This window comes from Haliotis asinina, chromosome 3 (genome assembly GCF_037392515.1).
Source record: "Haliotis asinina isolate JCU_RB_2024 chromosome 3, JCU_Hal_asi_v2, whole genome shotgun sequence".
Taxonomy (NCBI): domain Eukaryota; kingdom Metazoa; phylum Mollusca; class Gastropoda; order Lepetellida; family Haliotidae; genus Haliotis; species Haliotis asinina.
This window is the reverse complement of record NC_090282.1, coordinates 64,871,374-64,894,900: the sequence shown is the minus strand read 5'-3', so window position 1 is coordinate 64,894,900 and position 23,527 is coordinate 64,871,374. Positions and strand designations below refer to the sequence as shown.

Genomic DNA, 23,527 nt, shown 5'->3' with positions numbered 1-23,527 from the left:
TAGCTATTCACATTATTCATGCATGTCCAGTTTCCTTGTATGCACCCATTGTTGGAGGGAAGGACAGCTGATGTGAGCTAATCGTGATTGATGACTATAGGGTGATGGCAATTCATTGCGTTCACATAACAATACACTGTCATTGCATGTAATAATCAGACTGGGTATAATAAACACCTTCAGATTCTGACTCAGTCTGGAGTAATCTTGTCAATGGTGTTACGAGCACAAGGTTGCATGCTCCATAACAAAAACAAATTATTTTGAAACATAACTTTTTCATATTTTTTGCCCCAAGACAATTGCTTTGAATACTGATGAGAATTGAGACTTGCACTACAATTATTTTCCCACTGATCATGGTTTGCATTCATTAGTTGACACGTATTGTCCGTGTTCTGGTTATTGACAAATACATTATCCAGTTATTACATATTACAGACCATTTGATATATATTACTAGGTATTTGCTATCCCAGAATGCAAAAAACTAGAAACAAATTAAAGGATTCACACATTCTATCCATATTTTCATGCATGGTTGTAAATCTTAATTTTTATCAAGAGAAACACTACATACCTAACTATGCCACATGGTTTCATTGTAAGTCATGTTTTCCAGATGCTACAATTTGCCATGCAGAGTTGCTTCCCTTTGGCATGTAAGGAGCCTATGACCAAGGGATAGAATCCTGGCTCAACATGATTATATATCTAGGTTAATCAGTTAATCAATGTTCTCCTCCTGTGAAAATAAGAAAAGGATACATTTGTTGACATTTGGAAGCGTGTCATATGTGTCTTTTATGTATTTTGTATATTGTGAATATTCATATTTTTGTTTATTGGACATTTGCATAATACAATGTATTTGTAACTGGTGTGTAGTGTTTTAGTGATAAATTTTTCATCATATTTTCAAGTTAGTTGGTTGGTTTGTGGTTTAACTCCACTCTCACCATTATTCCAGCTATATGTATTTGGGTCTGAACCAGACAGTCGCATGCTTGTGTTTTCCAGAATGAGTCCTCATAACAAACTACATTACTTGGACTGTACTTCTACTGATATGCTGTCATTTTTATGTTTTATGGCCGTGTTGAACTCTCTCGCCCTGTGCAGTAACATCTCAAACACATTTGGGCTGTACAAACTGAATAAGGCACCAAATATTTGATTAACAATATCACATAAATATGTAGCAATTTAATTAAAGAGAAACATTGTGTCAAACTAAACTGTTTACAGAGTAGCACACTGGTACTTTATCACTAGATGAAACACTGCATTTGTTGGCTTATCAAGAGTATAGGATTCCGTCAATATGTAGTTGCTTCTGTGTTATTCCATGTCCTGGAGTAGTGGGTGGCCTAATGTCAGAACATTTGCTCATCAAGCCAAGGACGTGGGTTCGATTCCCCACATGGGTACATTGTGTGAAGCCTATTTTGGGTGTCCCCTGCCATGCTGTTTCTGAAACATTGCTTAAAATGGCATAAAATCATACTCCCTGTGATAGATGATAGAAGAAAGAATATATTACAGGAAGCTTGTCAAACGTTCAGGCAAATAGAAGCTAGAGTTCTCTGGATCTGAACCACAGATGGGGGCCATAACTTACTTCTGAATCATGGCTACATTTCCTTTTCCTCTTTGCATGAAAGATGTGAAACAGCTTTGTGTAATAACAGACACTGCACTGAATGTGTGAACATATCTCAGTTTATATTCTTCTCAAGAACCACTTATTGACATGATGCCCATGAAGATCTGGGTAAGAACTGATATTCAGTAAACTATGTTTGTCGTTTGTCGACTGACAGGATCTTGTGGTCAGACTTGCTGACTTGGTTTACAGATGTCATTGAATCCCAACTGTACAGATCGGTGCTCATGCTGTTGATCACTAGACTTGATTTACAGATCACCAACATATAGTTGTAGTATTACGAGTGTGGAGTAAAACTAAACTCACTCTCTCAGTTGGGATCAGTTGAACGGAAAGAACTATGTACAGGTTCGGTTTTGGGGTGTGGAATACTGACTTGTCCTATTTAGTGTACTGGTACCAATCTGTATTTTGGCTTTGTTCAGGATACATGTACAGAGACATACCTGAGGTACATGTCTGTAGTACCTCCGCAGTTGATAGTACCCATGCCGACTCTTTAGTCACAGTTTCTGGTACAGTTTTCTATGATGTACAAACCAAATATCATGCTTTTTTCGTATTGTTTACTGTAAACTACCAGCCAAGTGTCGTATGCACTTTTTTGACTGCTTACAGTATATTTTTCAACCCTTGTGGTGTTGCTGCATCTGGTTCTTCTTACTGTCCCAAAAAATGTAAAAAAAACAACAACAATGACTAACGCTTATACATGTGATTGTGATCCATGGCTTTGTGATCCATGGTTTTGTGTGAAACAGTTCAATTACTTCCTTTATTGGTGTGGGTTGGATAAAAAAAAGTGAAAAAAAACAGGGATGTTCATTAGGTTATCCCACATCCAATAGACCTGTGCTGTGTTTGCTTTGTGGAAGGGCCTATATTCACATATGTTTCTGTAGCTATGCTGTTTCATGAGCAGATTTTGTCACTGGTGTGTCACTGATTTTTAATATTTAATTTGTTTTAGAGATGGTGGAATGGCCTAGTAGTTAAAGTATTCACTTGCTAAGCCGAAAACCCGGGTTCAGTTCTCCACATGGGTACAATGTATCAAGCCTGTTGTTGATGTCACCCACTGTGATGTCTGGAATATGATTAAATGTGGCATAAAACCGTGTTCACTCATTCGAATCTGTTTGGCAGATATTAAAGTCTGAGAGTTCCCTGGCTGGTGTTTACACTAAAGGTATGAGCTCCATGGAAGCTTAGCATTATTTTCACTGTTGATGTTTCATTGTTAGTGCACTACAGTAAAGATATTTGTGTGTTTTTTCTCTTGATTTTGTTGAACCAACTCTGGTTAACTTTAACATTTGCATCATGGTTTTGGGACAGTGGTGTTGCCTGGTGGTTAAGCATTCACTCGTCACACCAAAAACCTGGGTTTGATTCCCAAAATGTTGCAAAGTGTGAAACCTGATTCTGGTGTCCTCAGTTGCTGGAATATTCCTATTAGCAATGTAAAATTAAACTCACTCATGGTGTCATGATTGTAGATCAATAACAGATCACTAGTTATTACTGAAGTTTGCATTCAGAACCTGCAAGCAGGATGTAAAGAACAATGCTTTGACAATGGTAGTGCAATAACAGAAGATCAACAGTCCTTACCAAATTTCGCATTCAGAACCTGCAAGCAGGATGTAAAGAACAATGCTTTGACAATGGTAGTGCAATAGCAGAAGATCAACAGTCCTTACCAAATTTCGCAATCAGAACCTGCAAGCAGGGTGTAAAGAACAATGCTTTGACAATGGTAGTGCAATGACAGAGGATCACCAGTCCTTACCGAATTTCGCATTTAGAACCTGCAAGCAGGAAATGAAGAACAATGCATTCACTTATTTTCAGTGATTGATAATCTTCATGTGCTAACTTCTACTTTGTCAGGAAAAATTAAACAAACCTGAAATGTTGAAATGGACAAAAGTGAGTAGGACTATCTAGGTTCCTAGTGATGTATTGATGTAAAATGACCTATGAAACTGATCCTTCACCTAAGAATGTCCGGTAATAGAATTTCAGATACCCAACTGTCAGATGTTTGATTGCAGAAGAGGTACATGTTCGTAGAAGTTGGTGTCAGGCCGTCTCATAATGTAGACTACATGAAAGACAGCATATCATATCAGCAAAAATTGATTTCAGTTCAGCCCGTTCAAAACATCACACGAAAGACGAATTTCACGCCAATAAAGAAAAAAGATGAAAAACGATTGTTCATTTGATTTGTCAACTGTCAGAAGCAATTGCAGAGCGGCTTGGAGTCTGCTAAACCAAGATTAAATGAAAATGATAAAAAGTGAGTACGAGTGCTATCGATTGAAGCTGTCTCCACTGTTCAGCCACTGTTTCTTACATGTAATTATTTCCTATTACAGATGCAGGTGTCCAATGGAATTCTGTAACCCAATCTCCAAATCTGAGATGCTAAAAGTCAGAAGAGATTAGATTGGCATGATACGCATCTAATAGCGTCCACTGCATCATGTCTCAAATACACATGTGTTTGCAATCTGAGCATATCTCAGTAGTTCTGACAACCTGAAAAGAAATGAAATTATGGCTTCATTTGGAAAACATTGTTTTTTTAAAAAAACTCCAACATACTTTAATACATTGTGTATCTCCTTTAAAGAACTGAGAGGCCCTGTGACAAGAGCATCACTTTAAACAGCTCTCTCAGTGCTTGTGAATTCTAATCATGAAACAAACTTTCTTGAAAGATTTCAACTCTGTAGTAACTCAATTTTGCACTTCATGTCCTCAAGTAATTGATTCATTACAGCCATTACAAAAATGTCTTCTTATAGGATGTAAAAAATATGAACATTTTCCTTACATACTAGATGTAAGGAGTGAATGAGTAAATGTGTTGGCTTTATGTTATTTTGTAAGTCAGGTATGTTACATCATGTCCGCTGACTGTATCAGGGAAGTGTGACAACATGCAGTTTCTGCATGAAACCCAAAGCCTGAAAATGGTACTGACAAACTTAGGAATATAATCTGGAGTCAAGTTAGTTTTAACCTTTTCTTTGAACAATATTTCAGTTATATAATGATGTACTTGGAGGATAACAAGTAATACGTTTCTGAGAAATACAGAATTTAGAAAAATAATGAGTATTCATTCAAAGGTTTCTGGTATGCCTAAGGGCGACAACTTTGCACAGTTAATACAGTGCCTCAGACACCTAACCCATGCATTGTACTGTTATCTGCATGAACTCAACTTACCTTTATTTACACTTCAGCATTAGAGGTACATGTTTATATCATTATTATGTACATCTTATATATTTTACATATATGTATGATACACAAAATGGTAAGATATATATATATTGCTTGGCTGCAATAATGAACTATATCTGCACATGCAGCTGAAGGTAAATGAAGAGTGTTACTCTTGGGCCTTATTGTTTGGTTACCAGGGGTTACCATAGCTGTCTTTATTGGATGAGTCTTTAATCAAGTTGGCAATTAACTGTTGGAAGGATAAGGTAACTCTTTGTATCAACATTCCAGTTACACATTTTGTTTCACCATGTTCAGATCATAAATTGAAACTGTCAATTTCAGAAATTAGGCACGAACATGTAACAGTTACTTGATGCCACATTTATGACTCTTTAAATATGCAAATCAATAATGAAGAAAATGATCTGTCAATCAACCAAGAGGCTAAAAATCATAATTGTTTCCATTTCTATGTGAAGTGAAATCAATAATGATTGTCCCTAATCTCTGTTATTAATTACTTGTCAAACATGGACCCAGGAATATTGACAGTGTGCATCTATGTATCTGTGATCCAAAATTGCAGATTTCGGTCCAGTTAATACAGAAGTGTTACATTGTGCTGTGTTTGATAAATATATTATACCCATGTTCAGCCCTCTTTCCATGAAGACTAATTGATGCAGCTATGTTAAGCATGTTCTGACCTCGTTCAATGAAGTGCAATTGATACAATTATGTTCTGCCCTCCTTCTATAAAGTCCAACTGATACATCTATGTTCCCTTGATCTGCTATTGCCCTTTGAAGTCTACATGAGAAAATCAAAGTTCAATAATCATTATGGTATTTAATAGGCAATTGAAGTTGCTATTGTCACACATAGTCCGAAACCAGCTGTTTATGTCACAGCCTCAGGTACAATAGATCTAACATAGTTCTTAGTAAGCAACTCACACCTGCACTGGTGCAACCCACAGGATATTCACCACGGATTCCTGTCCCAATCGGAACACTACTGCACCAGAACAAGTACACCTGCCAGTTTCAGTTGAAACTTGACTGTGTAGAGGAGTGTCCCTCAATGAGAAGCCACTGTGTGCTCTTGCTAAGCATGATCGGTTGCTAGGCGATCAGTGACAGTATTCTAAACATTACAAGAAGTGTTTTGACAGAAACATCAGAAGCAAACAGGACTTAAAAGTGAGTCATGATAGGAAGAATTCAATTTTTATGTGAAGGGAGGCTAACACATATCAATATATCTGGATCTCAAACTAAGTTCATTTAGTCAGTTATTTATGTTTGTCTACATACATCAGGGAAATTGGATGTCAAAAAATGAATTGGGTGACAGCTGTTGGATTTACAGATCATAATTGTTTCTATAAGAAAACAGATTATTTGAGTTTTTTGTACAGGTAATTAGTACAAACTGCTTTTAGCTTGTTATCATAAGTAAAAGGGTGAGTATGTGAAAATGATAAACATCTCATGTAGAAGATACACTGGTATGCTGTATGAATGTGCTGTACAAACCATCAGTGACAAATGCTGATATGATGGTTCGTAGTCATGTGGTTTAGAGTGTTTACAAAGGATTCAAGGAATGGTATCTTGGTCTGTGGAGTTTTATTTCCTACAGCAAACCAAATAACAAAACTAACAATGTTGACCTTGCTCTCTTGGACGTCTGCAAACTAAAGATATACAGTAATGGTTGAGTTTACCTGAGTTGAATAGTTTTTCAAATGTTTGTGTGTGTTTGAATGAATGGTTGAGTAAGTGGTTGAGTGGTTGACCAAGCGACTGCGTTAGTAACTGAAAACCATTAATCACCAAACTGTCAAAGCTAGCTCTTCAGTAGTTTTAAAGGCTAATGCAAATGGTCAAATGACCTTGAGTGTCATCCACAACTAATGCAACTAGGCAGGACATAAGAACTGATTTCACACTTGAATGGTGTCATCGAAACAAGAACACAACAATTTCCAAGTATGTGTCTCTACAGGAATTTCTTCCATTTTGTCAGGATGTGTTGGTCTAAAAATTCTATCTGACAGATATGCTGGCCATAAAACTGCTGTAGTAAAAGTAGAAAAGGCATAGTTTCTGTTCTAGAATCGCCATACTATATTGTTTTACCAGGTCAATGTAAACTGATGCTTGGAGTGAAACAGTTTGCTTTTACCATGGTATGCTCAATATTGTGGTACAAGGCCCTGGGTTTGGAGAGTTTCGGTATATTAGATATGATCATAATGAAGGAAAATGAACCAAACCTTACATTGTTTAATAACATGGACAAAAAGGTAAACCATAATCATGGTTATTTTGAATAACCCAAGTCGTCCTTTACAAAGGTTAATAAAATGGAGGTATGAAACTAAAAAAAATAGAGAATTTGGGATTGCATTACAGTGTACCGAACTGAAGGCAAAATACAACAGTTCTACCAATACTGTGGCATGATACAACCAACAAATTTCACCCCAAATAGGTGCATATAAATATTGTACGATGATTGCCAGACAGAATGGATGGGCAAAAGATGACTGGACATGACGTTCAAGTTCCAAGTGAATATGGTTCTGGGGGCTGCTACTCTTACCTTGGTGCAGATTAACAATGATAGAAGCTGACAGTGTAATTGGCTGGGTATGAAGTTGGCAGTAGGGGGGCCCATTCCCTTGTCTTATCACCTTGTATCCTCCAGCTCCTACCGCTAAAACTAACTCGCAGCATACACACAGTCTTATCCCGACATCACCTACCTTGTCACACAGAACATGCAGAAACTCTCAGGTGTGTCATAATGTAATCAAAGTATACATATCTTGATGCCTCCACATTTAAAAAATATACCCCCATCAACATAAATTGAACAAAAATGAATCACAAGGCATCAGTACTAGTTTTCCTGGACTTCTTTCAGCAATATGCTACATGTAATAGCACTTTAGAGAGATGTAGCGATTACTCCAGTATCCCTTTGGAGCCAGTGTTGGCAATAGTAAGCACTACCCAACCCTGTTTGTTTCTGTATGTAGGTGTGTTTGAGTTGAATGCCAAAGTGTTCCAGGCTAGTATTACTACACGACAAGTTGGTTCTGCAATGCACAGAAAATAATAGCTGAGGGAGGTAGCTTGTATCTGTTTTGGTGTGTATGATATATGATAAGTGTGTTTTCTAGTACAGTAGAGCATGAACATAGCTGTAACCTGTTCATGTGAAGACAGGCTGTGATCTCTACATATGCCACACATTGATCTCATCACCAACATGCGCATATGGAGGTGATCTCACATGTTTGTCAGGCCAGACCAAATCATTTTGTTGTTTTACTGAGTATGAGATGGTATAACATGCAGAGGGATATTGAGACAGTAATAATTGTGAAATAAATAACATGTAAGTGATTCTCTGGAATATGATTGGCTGAAGAAGCATTTGTTGTTTCATTTATTATCCCATGGACCAACAAAAATGGGCCCACCCACTAACAGATTACTGCTTCCTGATTGGTTGATAATGGAATGGGCAGGGCTTGTGCTGCACTACAGTGCATACTAGTTTTTGAGTATGTATTCATGTTTACAGTTTTGTGTGTCAGTGATTGAATAAGTGGAACTAAAATTATTGTTGACATTTTTACTCATGAGACTTTTGCATTATGAATACATGAGTGAGTGAGTGAGTGAGTGAGTGAGTGAGTGAGTGTGAAACTCTAGGAATGGGCTTCACACATTGTACCCATGTGGGGAATCAAACCAGGGTCTTCAATATGGACTAAGTCTATATTTGAACATAAAATATGAATATACACTGTTCATTATGCATGAATAAATTACATATTATACAACACACATAAATGAACATATCATCCATTGATCGACTATGTGATGTTGACAGTATTGATAAGTTAAAATAGTTTTAGTAAAAATAAGTTCATGTCGAAATGTTGACTAAATGGTTCTTTTCATAATGATGACAGATACATTGGTGTTTTTTTTCAGAAATTCAGCTTTTTCATAGCAAAGGATTCAAAAGACTGTTTATGAGTTCGAGCTGTCAGTCTAGTTTCTTAAGGAGGAATTTTCTTTCAATAATTTAGGTTAGACAATAGAGAAGAAAGTGTAGTTATTCTTCCTTGTTGTTAAGGCTGCAGATTATACATTTTTCTGTCTTACAGACCCTGAAGCAAATGTGTCTTAAAAAGCCCACTCAAGTCTAGAAAATGTCACAAGTCTAGATTTCTACAGTTTCAGGACATTGAAGAAAGACCCTTTTCTTTAAACTTTATATCCTTTATATTTTTTCACTATGAACTTTTATTTTATGTGTTCATTTCAGAGAATAGTTGTAGGTCTAACCATACATATTCCATGGTAAAATACACTGTCATTAAATTTCTGAAAGACAGTTTGCCTTGAAGAGCTCCACTCATGTTTCTTGTTAAGAGGATTTTCACTCTCAGAGTTAAGAAATAGGTGTGCAACAGATAATCACAGAGGATGAATTGGTTTATTGGCAGTACAAGAATTCACCCAAACAGTCAGAGTACAATAATAAACTATCCTTTAGATCACAAGATGTATTTGTCTAGTTACAGAGGCCAAAGTGAATTATTGGTACTGATGCTATCAGCTAGACCATATCAACGGGGCATGGAGAGACATAGTTCAGATGGCTCTGACCTGGAACTGAATTAGTCAAATATGTGTCTGACTTTAACGGTTGAACTCTGTTTGCAATTTGCATGTGGCAGGGAAATGTACATGAATATTTCTATCATGTTAATATGTCTTATTAGTCCTGGTCAATTTGGGTTCTTGCTTATCAAGATCATTTCAAAGTGAAGAAATACTGTATTGTTTTAAACATTTGATCAAACATTTATTTAATTATATTATTAAATCAACCTTGAAGTAAACCTCATTTCTGATGCTGTTTCTCTTTCAAAATATGAAGGCAAGAATTTATGGATGTTAACTTCTTTCCATCCCCAAATTCTTGCCTTTATGTGTATCACCTCTAAATGCTCTTAAAAAATGTTAAAATATCACATGGTTCATTTGGATTTTTAACAAATTAAACATTTTTTTTGTACACATTTGCCCATTCTTATGTAATGTGTTATCTGAGTGTGATCAGTTTGAAAGGGCAAACTAAGTAAATGCAACAAATTGTAAGTGTAAGTTAACCAACATAACCAGAACCGATTTCTGTCTCTGGGTATCATTTATGGAAAGAGTGTTTTTAAACCTGCCAGCAAAACTGTAAATGTTTTGAGGCATGATCTGAATCAGAGCTTCTCATTTCTCCCTTCTCATTGGAGGTGTCAAAATTCCCAACCGAAAAATAGATTTTTTTCTTTTGAAGAATGCATGTTAACACCTCCAAATCTATATTTGGTAAAAGAAGGTCACAGTTTTGAGGAGGTGCGCATTTAATTTTACAATGTGTAGCACTTTAATATGAATGGATTTAATTTTAAGTATTTGTGAGCATACCTTTAATGCAAACAATTCCCAAATTGATGTATAAGTGTTATTAAATGTTATCTCTTGCACCACAATTTCCAGTCTGAGTGCTACAGAACACCTATCTCCAAACTATTCCAGAGAGCCCCAATCTCAAAACTGCATCCTTTAGAATCCCAGTCTCAAGACTGCATCCTATAAAACCCCATTCTCCACACTGATTCATAGAAAACCCCAATGTCCATACTGCATCATGGGAAAACCCCATTCAAAATCTCCAGACTGCATACAAGAAATCCTCAGCTTCCAGACTGCTTCCTACAAAACACCAGTGTCCAGACTGCATCCTAGAAAACCCCAGTCTCCACACTGCATCCTAGAAAACCCCAGTGACCAGACAGTATCCTAGAAAACCCCAGTGTCCATACTGCATCCTAGAAAACCCTGTGTCCAGACAGCATCCCAGAAAACCCCAGTCCCCACTGTGACTGCATCCTAGAAAACCCCAGTGACCAGACAGTATCCTAGAAAACCACAGTTGCCATGCTGTATCCTAGAAAACCCCAGTGTCCAGACAGCATCCCAGAAAACCCTAGTCTCCAGACAGCATCTAGTCTGTCTCACAGTCCTGGAGCCATATTATTTCCCTACAGCCCTTCCTGCAGGGCTAAGGCTCTAAAGGAAGCAGGAAGCAAGTCTAGATGTCAATAGGTTCTGAATCTCTGGTCTGCCTTGAGCTCCTTTTCAATTTAAATAGGTTTGTTTCTCACTATCAAAATTGTATATTCAGAGACTAAATGTTAGTCTAGACAACACCCTAAAGCCCCAGTCCAATTATGCATGTACTTTAACCCTGAATTTTCATGAGTAACCCTCAACAACAACTTGGAATGTTGGCATGGTACATAACAACTGAACATCTTGATATTATGTCAAAAACCTTCACGGGGCTTGTATCTGGATCCCTCATCGGCCATATCTGAGCACAATCACAGACAGTGTAGGACATACCAAACACTATCATGTTCTACCCTGCTTACTTCTGCTCAGGTAGCCAGCTAGCCCCATACATTATAATTAAGGCATTAGAGCATCAAAGAAGGGCCTCGGACAAAGATCTGGGAATGTCGGAAATTTGCCTGTTTGGATTTCCCATGAAGTAGATGTAGGTTGCTCAGTATTTCAGGCTTTTAACTAATTCCCTGTCTGTGATCTTGGAAAAATTAGTTTCGACAGCGAAAGGAAATAGGGATGTGGAAAAATTTCCCTTAGAAATTTTGCCATTTTTCACTTGGCGGAGAATTAATACCATCTCACATATTTCTCTAGAAAAGAATCTTTAGAAAAGAAATATTGAACAATAGTTTCCTTTTTCATAACCTGCCCAAAATTTGTTGTAGATTTGTCTTAATTATTTTAATATTATTTAGGGAAAATATTTTCAACATGACTGATTCAGTATTAAGACATTTCATATATTGTTCAAACTGATGTCAAGGAATATTTCAGGAGCTCTGCCTACATTTCACAACAGGAGGTACAATCATGAATACTCTGTATAGAGTTATTTCAATGAGAGTCATACAAATCACTGCTTCAAAGTTGTTTTGATCAGGGTGAAAAACATTCAAGGCCTTTTTTAAAAAGCTTTATGAAAACATATGAAAGACCTAACTAATTAGAGACAAACATGGTCTCTGATGTAATTCCTTATGTTGAACATAACATATTCACATGCTTTTTCATGTGAACAATGGATTTACATGTGTTTGTGAACATATACCAATGCAGGTATTAAACACAGGTAATCACAGTTAGACACGGGCAGTCATAGGTAGTCACAGGTAGACATATACCATCACAGGTAATCAAAAGTATAGACTCAGATAGCCACAGTTAGCAAAGATATTAAACTAACAATCTGCCTTAACTAATACACAGTCTATGGTAGGATTAATAATATCAATGTTCTATATCCAATAACTTTTCATTTTGAACAACTGGACTGTCTCAGTCACAAAACACAAAGCATTTTCTGAATAAGGTTACCTCTCATGAGAGTTAAATGACATTGTGTGTCACATGAAGGCTGGAAGCAGGAAATAGATCCCTTTCAGATTTGTTATTCATGAGATTCACTTATGATAACATCTACAGGATGTAAAGGAACAATAATTCATATACATATTTAAACATCATGTATATAGGAATTTAATGGCATGTGGTTACTGTCCACCATGAGGACACACAATTCAGTATGAAATTTCTTTTCACTTTTTTAAAATTAAATTACCACAATGAATTTTTTAAACAAACCTGAAAATGTTTAAACAATCAAGAAAACAATCTTAATGTTCTTGGCAGTTAAGATGAGCATTGAATTGCTAGCAGTTTTGATTTGATGACATGTGTCAAACAAGTCAGCTAGTCTAATGACCCTTTTCCTGCAACATTCCAGCTCACTGATGGGGTATACAATTGGATCGCAGAAAAGCCAATATAGAATGTTTGTTTGTTGTATTTACAAAGGGAAACACATAGAAAACTAAATAACATAAGAATGAAGCAAAATGTCAAGAAAGTGTATATAGGTATGCTATGTTTGGGCAGAATAAAGTAAGATAAAATAAAGACAGTCAGCAGAAGGATATCTCCGTTGAGATATTCGCAGTCACATTCAGGATATCTTGCGTATCTGTTTGACAGAATGATACACTCTGTGTTCAATGATGTGAGAGGAGTAGTTTCCAATCACAGTTTCATCAACATATTGAGACTGTATATACAACTCAGTCATTACCACTTGCTGGAGTGTTCATATCACATTGCCGCAGCTTTGTACAGACGTCATTTACACGTTTTGGTGCCACGGTTTGGTTGGCACTGTTCCAACCTTCATGGTTTTGTTGCTGGTCACCAGTAGGTAGCAACATTTGCATGCTTGTAACTGAAAAAAATTCTACTTTCTGTAATTCTGTGCCATTTTCCTTTTACCAAATCATACCAATTCACACACAACCTATATCTATGATGATATATATTCATAGTGATGGTACATTTTAAAAAATGAAATAAACTTTTTTGGGTCTCTTTGATGATACAATTGAAAAGGTGATAAATACATTTAATATGGTTTTGTATATCGCTGGCTCTGTAATGGTATTGGCATTATTAATATTGAACAGTGTAATTCTATCTGCTATTGTTCTGACTTTTCCCCAGTTGGGTTTAAATATGATTAATAGCTGATCATAAGGGAAAAAAGACCTTGTGGTCTTTGTTTATGGTGAAGGTTGGCATATGAATACTTCAGTGTTCCATAACTTCATTTGCAAAGGAGACACACAAAACTTGTTCTGGAAATAGTAGAAATGGTAATGAGGACATTTTCTGGGGAAAATGGTATGGCATTGCAGTATAACTTTTAAAACATTGTATTCCAGGCAATTTCTACTTGTAATGTGATGGGGAAAACTTTGAAGGTTGATTATTGAAAGTTGAAAAACACATCCAAAGCTGATTGATATGGCCAAAGCAGGAAGGGTAAAGAAACAAACATTATTTAATTATTATGGAACCAAAAAATAATGTATGCGACATTATACAATGTCAACATATCATCAAACATTATCCTCAACAATACAAAGCATTATTACAACTAAAAAATACGTAATGTTTATGTATTGTCCCAAAATTTGTTTTGTACTTCTAATTTCCTTACTGGAAACTATAATAGAAAAATGTTTATGACCTAAATAATCAAAAAAGATTATCAATATCATGCTTGGAGTTATGTCAGCAAAGAAAATGTATTAATACACCAGCCTCCAAATAGAAGGATGTTGTCTGACTCTATAGAAATGCACATGTAAACATGTGAAAATCACACATGCTTATTGCAGACGTGAATCAAAAGGCCTTGTTTTTCTGCACAATAGTGATCGTGTCACGAATATTTTTAGATTAATATTATTACAGGATTGGCAAAGAAACTGAAACCAGCAAGGCCATCAAAATAGGCACGGACAATAATTGAATTACAGTCCAGATATTGAATAATCTAGATACATATTTCTTGATCCTGTCTCTCATGCGATGGACCACGTGTAGTTCTTGACATATTGTAAGCATTGTTGGTGCTCTTGTATGGGTGTTAGGGTGAACAAAGGCTGATTGTCAGGTGTGATATGAGGAAGTTAATATTGGCAAATTTTATCATTTTATAATTTTATCTCAGCAAGGATGTAATGAGCTTGATGCAGGACAATGATACTGTGTGCTAATCATTATACATATTTTGCATATTGTATGAGGTCACTCATGTTTTGATGAGTAAGTGAGTGAGTGAGTGAGGTTTTACACTGCCCTTAGCAGTATTTTAGCAGTATTGACACGTCTTTGGCGTGATCAGTGAACGCTTAAACTAGACTCAAACTGATATTGTTGGAATATTGCTGCAAGCAGCCTAAAACTCAACTCAATCACTCAGTTCTAGAAATTAACAACTGTTTTGGGCCCAATTTGGATTTGTTCTATAGATAAATATTGTTGTATATTTGTAAATAAGACAACTTTATTTCTGCAATTACATATCATCCTTCTTCCAAGGTATGATAAATCATTCTGTATTTTATGAAAAGAGAGCTCTCTGTTTGAAAACATGACGTATGTTTCACAATCTTTGTCACATCTTACATTGCGGATGTGAAAACAAATACATGTAGTAGTAACAGAATCAATGCAAATAGTCAAATTTACACTTTATTTCCTTTTCATCCAAAGTAAAAATCACTGGAGTGAAAAGCTTATTCATTCTTAATAGATTTGTCACATGACACAGCTCGGTTTGAAATATATATGATCATATTTCAGAAGTATTTCTTTGTTTTCTGTCTATGACTTTATGACTGAGTGAAATCTCAGTTAGAATCAGGAGCGAAAATGATGTTCAGAATATTCAGCTTAGAGAAGAGCCCAAACAAAGTACACCATTTTCTTTCTAAATGCCGTTCAAAGATTAAAATGCCCTTCAAAGATTTAAATGCCCTTCAAAGATTTAAACTATACTGTGTGTAGAAGATGTCAGCATGTAATTTAGGACAACAGTACTGATAAAACTGAATTATATCTACATAGTTGTGAATATGTACTAAATAAACCAAACTGACCCATCACAGATACTATAACACTGTTTGTCACATAGTCATACAGTGTTATACACAGAGGTAATAGATGGTTGCTAGGGAACAGTTTGTTGTTCAAATAATGGTGATGGCAGAGAGACTGATTGACAGTTTATTGTAGGTGTGTTAACTCACCTTGTGACCAATTCCAGTTGAAATTAATTCTGAAGCATTTTTGTGATTCCTGGGATTTTGTGCGAAGTATGGACTCGAATACCATAAATCCAAGAGCAAGGATTCCAGCGTACCTAGTTTTCAGGGTGATTGATGAAATCATGCATGTATGATTTTATCATGCAAGTAACCCATAGCTACAAAAACATCATCTTACATTTCACAAATGGGAATTCTGACATCAAGAAACTTGCTTCATAAATACACGGCACCAAATATTGTTAGAACTCGCATATGTGTTCTTATACAACTTACGGTAATCAAAATGAATTAAATCACTTGGAAAATTGCTTTGAAATTCAGATTTGTCACTTGTTCAGAAAGAAAAGTTGAGAAAACTGTTTATCTCTGCAACATAAATTCTATAAGTTTATTACCGAGCAGGAATGTTTTCTCAGCGATGTTGTCAAACTTCTTGTATGGGAATGTTCCAGTAGTTTGGCGGAGAGGTAAAACTTGAGAAAAAGAAAAAACATATAAATTATGAAAACATTCATCAGTGTTTGGTGTACATGGAAGCAGGTGAAAACAGAGTGTACCTTTCTCGTCAACTAACAGAATTCATCATGAAGCTTACGGTGAAACAATTATATGGTTCCGTGATTTCAAAATGGCTAGGGTCATTATCTGGTCTGTGTAAGTTTTGCTTACATTTACCAAACATGTACCAAACATGACTCACTGGAACATATTACTTTAAAGCGCTAGACTAAACATTGTTTAAACTGGACAACCTTTCAACAAAAGTCTCGAAACTGAACTCATTTCATTCTGGCTGGATTTTATGAGGTGTTTTTTACCCGCTGTAGATGTGGTTTTAGTTAGGAAAGCGTGCACCATTTCAGGGTTACATAAACATTCTGTCAACAAAATTCTGTCTTCAATACCAGCTAAACACCGGGCTCTAGCTAAAGTAAACACTGTATAAACAGAGCACCTTTACATAAGCAAACCAACCATTGCATTTAGAGATTGGAGAACATGCTTGAAGCACAGCTTGCTAGCATCAACTGAAAACACTGCAGTTTATAATGCTTATTAGAAAAATTCAAGGTCAGTCTAAGAGATACATATTGTGACATCTGGTTAATACTGACTATCAGTGAAACAAAAGATACCTATATATTTATAACAGTTTTAAAACATTAACAGAGATCAATAGTTCTGTGATCCTATCTCTGTAAGACTATGACACAACTTTAGAACCCACTGGATTTGTAATAGTAATAGTAATAGTAATAGTAATAGTAATAGTAATTGTAATAGTAATTGTAATAGTAATAGTAATTGTAATTGTAATTGTAATTGTAATAGTAATAGTAATAGTAATAGTAATAGTAATTGTAATAGTAATAGTAATTGTAATAGTAATAGTAATAGTAATTGTTCGATTCTATGGTGCTCATATCGAGTCACATTGCCTGCTCTCAGTGCTACATGTATTATTATCTTGGTCATAGGACAGTATCATTCTTTCCAATACTTTTCAACTCCCTGGGGAGTATACAGCCCTGCTCCCTCTTAGGCGCAATGAACTAATCACTCACATTGCCAGTACATCCTCACGGGTACCCATTTTACAGCTGGATGAACTGAGACAATGTGGATTTAAGCATCTTGTCCTAGGATACTACTCAAACGTCCCAGTACCTTAACCATACTTGACCTTTGGTATGAGCAGGATGTGCATACCCGTTCCCTGAACAACAGGTGTCAACAGCCCTGAATTTCACTTATCCATTCATATAATTTTCATCACTGTATTCAACTATTATGCTCAGTGGCATCTGATTTGTTAATTATGAACATTCATTTTGTTTCTTGTCGACATCATGAATAACACAGAGCAAACAAAGAATGACTAGTAATGTTTAAAATTTGTAACATAACAAGTTAATAAGTTAGTTTAGATTTACACCACAACTAGCAATATTCCAGCAATATCGCAGAAAGGGACACCGGAAATGTCCGTCACACATTGCACCGATATGGGGAACCGAACCCGTGTCTTCAGCATGATGAATGCTTTAACCACTGGGCTACCCAACTGCCCTTTGACATAAAAAACCACAAACAGCTCTATGACGATGAAAAGGTCCTTATCCAGAAATAGCTGTCATCATTCTGTTCTTGCCCATATACAAAATATCCATGAGAAAGGCATATTTTTAACATTTATGCATTATGTTTTATATGTAAACAATTTGGTTTTCTTCATCAGAATATATATATGACTTGATGAACCTTTCAAAACATTCAGATGATACAATGACCTTGTCCCCATTCAAACCGTTGAACAAAGAGTTGAATCACATTAAAAAATCTCAATATGGGCAGTGTTATAAATTCAATTACTATATTTTGATCCACTGTTTTGTATACTGCACTTAAATTAATCTTCATGCAAAAAATCACCTCACCTCACCTCACCTCACCTCACCTCACCTCACCTCACCTCACCTCACCTCACCTCACCTCACCTCACCTCACCTCACCTCACCTCACCTCACCTCACCTCACCTCACCTCACCTCACCTCACCTCACCTCACCTCACCTCACCTCACCTCACCTCACCTTTAAGAAAGCAACACTAGGGCAGTGAGTTAGTCCGGTGGTTACAGCATTCAACAATCTTGCCAAAGTTCTGAGTTCATTTCTGATGATAATGATGTGAAATCTTGCTAAAAGTGGCATGAATCAAAACTCCCTGTAATAAAGGATGTTTTAAAACTGTGTATGAATGCATCTCGACACTTACTGTTCTGTACGCCATAACTTGCTAATGCTCTTTTGCTCTGCTGGTATTCCAACTCAAAATTGTTGCTGTACAACAAGTTATTTGTATTTAATTTGATTTTAAGTCACAAAGTCTGTTTTCCAATCGTAACTAGGTGCTGTTATTGTTCTTTGGGCGTCATCTGTTCTAATGATAATTTCCGCCTGTCATGAGTTTTTCAAATTTGTTTCACTTTCCGTAATTCACAGTCCAAAGCCTTGAGTATTATGAACCAAACTATTTTGTTGTTGAATGCTAAAATAAGGATGTGAATTCCACAAAATAGCAGTTATGGACAGTATGATTAAATTCTAAGTGTTACCTCCCAAACTATGTTACAGAAAATGAACACAAGATTAATTGCTGAAGCAGCAAAGACATTTTACAAAGTACCCTACAAACAAAACATCACAGAAACATGTGATAAATTCTGAGAATGTGTTCAAACACACAGTCAGTTTCACACTGAAAATAAACACAATACCTATTGCCATAGTTACTGAATCTGCTGCAACTTTCACATTTTTCATCACCATAGCTTATGGTGCCTTGCATGTGAAATATTTTGCCAACACTTATCACACTATGATCGCAAGCTCTTTGGAGGATGTCCATTAGAAATCATATTAACAGTTCCCATGTCCAGTTCCAGACAGGTGGTATGTGTAAAGATAAACCCATGTAGAACTGTAGCATATTCTATACCACAAAACAACATTTCTACCTGCCCATCTAAACAATATACATTGCTGAATAGCCTTACCGTCTAATTTTCTCTTGCAAAAAGTAGGATGTATTTTTAGTTGGAAGCGTTCATCTAACTGTCAGTTTCTGTGTACAGGTTCTGTACGGAACAAGCTTGTGGTATTCTACACAAGAGTGAGTCTATGGATGAGCTGGACCGAGGGATACTGCAGAGTCAAGTGCTGTAATTAGTGATGTCTTGGGAGCAGTGAATTGTACAGCTGAAAGAGCAATACTTGGCAGAGGCACGTACTACTTCCACTGCAGGGAAAATCCTCAACTATCGACACAAAGTTTTGGATACAATGTCTGTGAATGACGACGGCTGAGGACAGTGAACCGATATGCGTCGACTGCGACCACCAAATTGGTTGTACCATCCTCTTGATGTCAGATACTTAACGGATAACTAGTGACGGTACCGTGATGTGAACAAAGCTATGTGTGGGATTTCCTCATCAGATCCAATGTGGCCTATTCAGGGATTATCTGTGACGTTTTCGCTCCTGGGTCTGCTGTGGAGCACGTGCCCATCAGGTAAGACTGTTATTGTGATTATAATTATGTTTCATACACAACAGCTTTCATCATCATCATCATCATCATCATCATCATCATCATCATTGTCATCGTCATCACCACCACCATCATCATCATCATCATCATCATCATCATCATTGTCATCATCATCATCATCATCATCATCATCATCATCATCATCATCATCATCATTGTCATTGTCATCGTCATCACCACCATCATCATCATCATCATCATCATCTTACATTTCTGTAATAGATTATTTGATCTCATGTGCAAAAAATTTCAACGGTATTATCATCATCATCTTAGAACATTTCTACTTCAGATTGTTTTAGCAGTTCACTCATTTTGTGTATAGTATTGAAAGGTAGAAACGCTGATCTTTTACACACTGGATATAATCGGACACATCACCATCATATAATTCCTTCATTTATGTATTGATGGGACCAAGCAAACTTGTACATTTATCTGTGTATAATCAATTCTCATGTGTTCATTTCTTGTAATGTGCTTCAACAGATCAGCCGTGTTTGCTTTAGGAGATTATGAGCTAAATGCTTCATTTCACTGTAATTGACATACACATTAGAAATGCTTTTAGTGCTTTTTAGATATTCTATATATTATATTTTGATAAATTAATACCACTTTGTGAAAGGCGATTTTGGAGATTGTAATTGAGTTCAGAAGTAATATGTTTTTCAGCCCCTCATTGCTACATTCATGACTTTTGGTACCAATAATTTTGATATTTAGAATGTTTTCAAAGAGCAGATATGAACTTAATGTGTCTGAGGTTAATATCGTAATAATAGCAATCATCATAAAACGTCTCTGGCAATATTTTAATTTAAGATACAGCCTTTTCAAAAATGTTCATTTGCATCTCATTGAGGGCGAGCTGGAATGATTCTGGTAATTAAACATTTGCAGGACTATGCCAAGCCAATGAAAGAATTTCACACTAAGGATTAACAAGAAATTGTGTGGATGTGCTTTAGTAATTAATTGGAAATAGGGTAATGGTTTTTCCAGGACACCTCACACAACAGCTGTTGCCCAACACAACAGCCATATTCATATTGAAAGGGAGAAGAGAGTCTGACAATTTATATTTAAATTAAGACTCTCAAACCTACTTTACTAATGCTATATCTTTGAATACATGACACTGATAGAGTCAAATAATTCAATTTTAATTGAAAATGAGCCCAGTGTTGGGAAAATAAACTTTAGGAAATCTATCCTTACTTCATTAAGGCCTTTTGAACTGCAGAAAGGGTTGTGCGAAAGGGAAAGTGAAGTGGTTAAGGACTTTGTGACACATTAAGCCATTCGCTTGCTTTTTACTCCATGGTCTTATATCTTTCACATCAACCCTCTGCCAGAAGCTCTTGTCTCCCCATACCCATATCTTCCCAACTCTCAGACTCCACCCACGCTGCCTTGGCCCTTCCCTCTCCTATCCCCCTCACAGATTCCATGACTCTATAAGCATGTCATCACTCCCCATCTGTTTCTCAACTACATACTTGAGTAACTGTTCCTGTGTGATTACCAGAAGTATGAACATTTGGGAAAATAATTTCCTTCATTTCAATGCTACTATTAAAAATAATCTGTATGAAATTGTAGGATAAAAAATATGCGAAAAATATTTATGGCTTTTTATGTTTTATATCATATCCAGAACATGGATTAAAAAAATAAAGAATTTGAAAAAACGTCGCCCTGTTTCCGGTGGTCGTCCTTAGATGAAATTTTTCCCATGTTCTTCAAATAAAACACATGATGCCTGACAAGGAACACCCTAATCAAAGTACTTAAACAAAATTGGATTGAAAGGTAGTGAAAATAAACAAAAAGATATGCATCAATCGAAAGCATAATGTAGCAATGGAATACAAATATGTGGAACACATTTTTCACAATGTTTAATACACAACAAGAGTGTTTGTCTCACCCGAAGCTCACAGGTGTTGGAAAATGGCTGACAGATGTGCTGCCATCAGATCAAGGGCTGATTGGCTGAAGTTATATACATATATCAAACTCACTGTTTTCTCAGAAAAGAAAGGGACGATAGTATCAAGTTGATATCTTCCTCATATCAGAGATAAATTGGGCACAGAGGTTGTTTGTTAGGGCTCGGATGCCTTTCCGAGGTGAAAACAGTCCAAATATACAAACACAGTAAATAGAACTCATTCATAACTAGATGCATGTGAGGTTGTGATAGAAGAATGACTAGCCACACTTTTGTGGTGTTATTTCACACCCGTTTTACATTAGTTTTATATTTGATCTGATTACTAATCTTAATTTGTGCACATGCTTATTTTAACACAATCAGATGAAAGTTTATTATTCCCCATTCTACTGAAAATGAATTAAAAGTTACAAATTTTCAAACTAGTATGCTTGAATTTTAGGCTAATAATTTAATATTGTTTTATTTGTACTTAATTTGCTGTAAGCCTGTGACACATACTGCCATATTTCAATTTTGGATTGGTCAATAAATTTAAGAAAAATAAATAAATAAATTTTGACATTGATACTCTTTGTAGTAATCTATATATATGCCAGGAACCTCTGTACTTAATATTTCATTCATATTGTTTGTAATGGAATAAAACTTCCATTATTCAGATTAACATCTCTCGTTATTTGAAAATGTTTTCCTTGATAATGGTGACACACTCAAACAGACTTATCAACTATGAAAACAAACTGCAGTTGTTTTGACAATGTTTCAGGTTAGCATATAACAAAAGTGGACAACACTTCATTGACCTGACATAAGTAAAGCTCATTCTGACAGCCATGTATCCGAATGATTTATTCATAGGTATGCAACATCCCTTCCACTGAATCTGAAAATATCCAAACATTTTGACAAGGTAAATTAATCTGGCGTTGGATTACAACAGTATGACAAGCGATGATAAAGCAAAAGAGAAAGTAGTAAATTATGAATTTACTCAAGGCACACTCTAGGTTGAGAACGAGGGGCGATGTGGCTATAAATCCTCTTGTGTCCACATACTCAGACACAGAGAGAGGCTTCAAGCTCATATATAACACTTTACTGATCCAAGAATGCAATGGAAATATCTTAAACTACCACCGCAATAATTGGCTCATATAAAAAAACCCGATTTAACTACCACAATGCAGTTGAAAATGCCAAATGTAATTCCAACAAGGAATCTTCTCTTTGAGTGAGTGAGTGAGTGAATTTAGTTTTATGATGCGCTCAGCAATATACCAGCTATATATATCCAGTGATCAACAGCATGAGTATCGATCTGCTCAATTGGGGACTGATGACATGTGTCAACCAAGTCAGGGAGCCTGACCGCCCAATCCCAGTCACCTCATATGACAAGCACAGTCACTTTTTAAGGCAAACATGGGTTACTGAAGGTCTATTCTACCCTAGGACCTTCACGGGTCTACTTTTGAATGATTACAGAGTGTGACCAGTATGGCAATATGTTATGCATGTGTTTCAAACTGGTTATGCTTGATTCCAGATAATTTGAGTGTTGTGGTTTTATTTATGTTGTAAAAGATTATTGCAGTTTTCTCAAACATTCTCCTATTGATACTAAAATGTATATTACAGAGCTTCAGGGAATGTTTATTTTGAGATCTCTTTTATTTTAAAGGACACTGGTAAAGAATTTTATGTATTTGTCA

At 36.0% G+C, this 23,527-nt stretch overlaps 1 protein-coding gene across 8 annotated transcripts in view; it reads left to right on the top strand.

Annotated features, from left to right (window-relative positions):
• LOC137278306 (kin of IRRE-like protein 2) overlaps positions 1–23,527 on the top strand; it is a 239,757-nt gene that overhangs the window by 23,043 nt on the left and 193,187 nt on the right. For all 8 annotated transcript variants that reach the window (XM_067810560.1, XM_067810565.1, XM_067810566.1 and 5 more), the window contains exon 2: positions 19,374–19,813. In XM_067810560.1, the coding sequence (XP_067666661.1) occupies positions 19,717–19,813 (97 nt within the window). In that variant the 5' untranslated portion in view covers positions 19,374–19,716. The remainder of the gene's footprint in view (positions 1–19,373; positions 19,814–23,527) is intronic.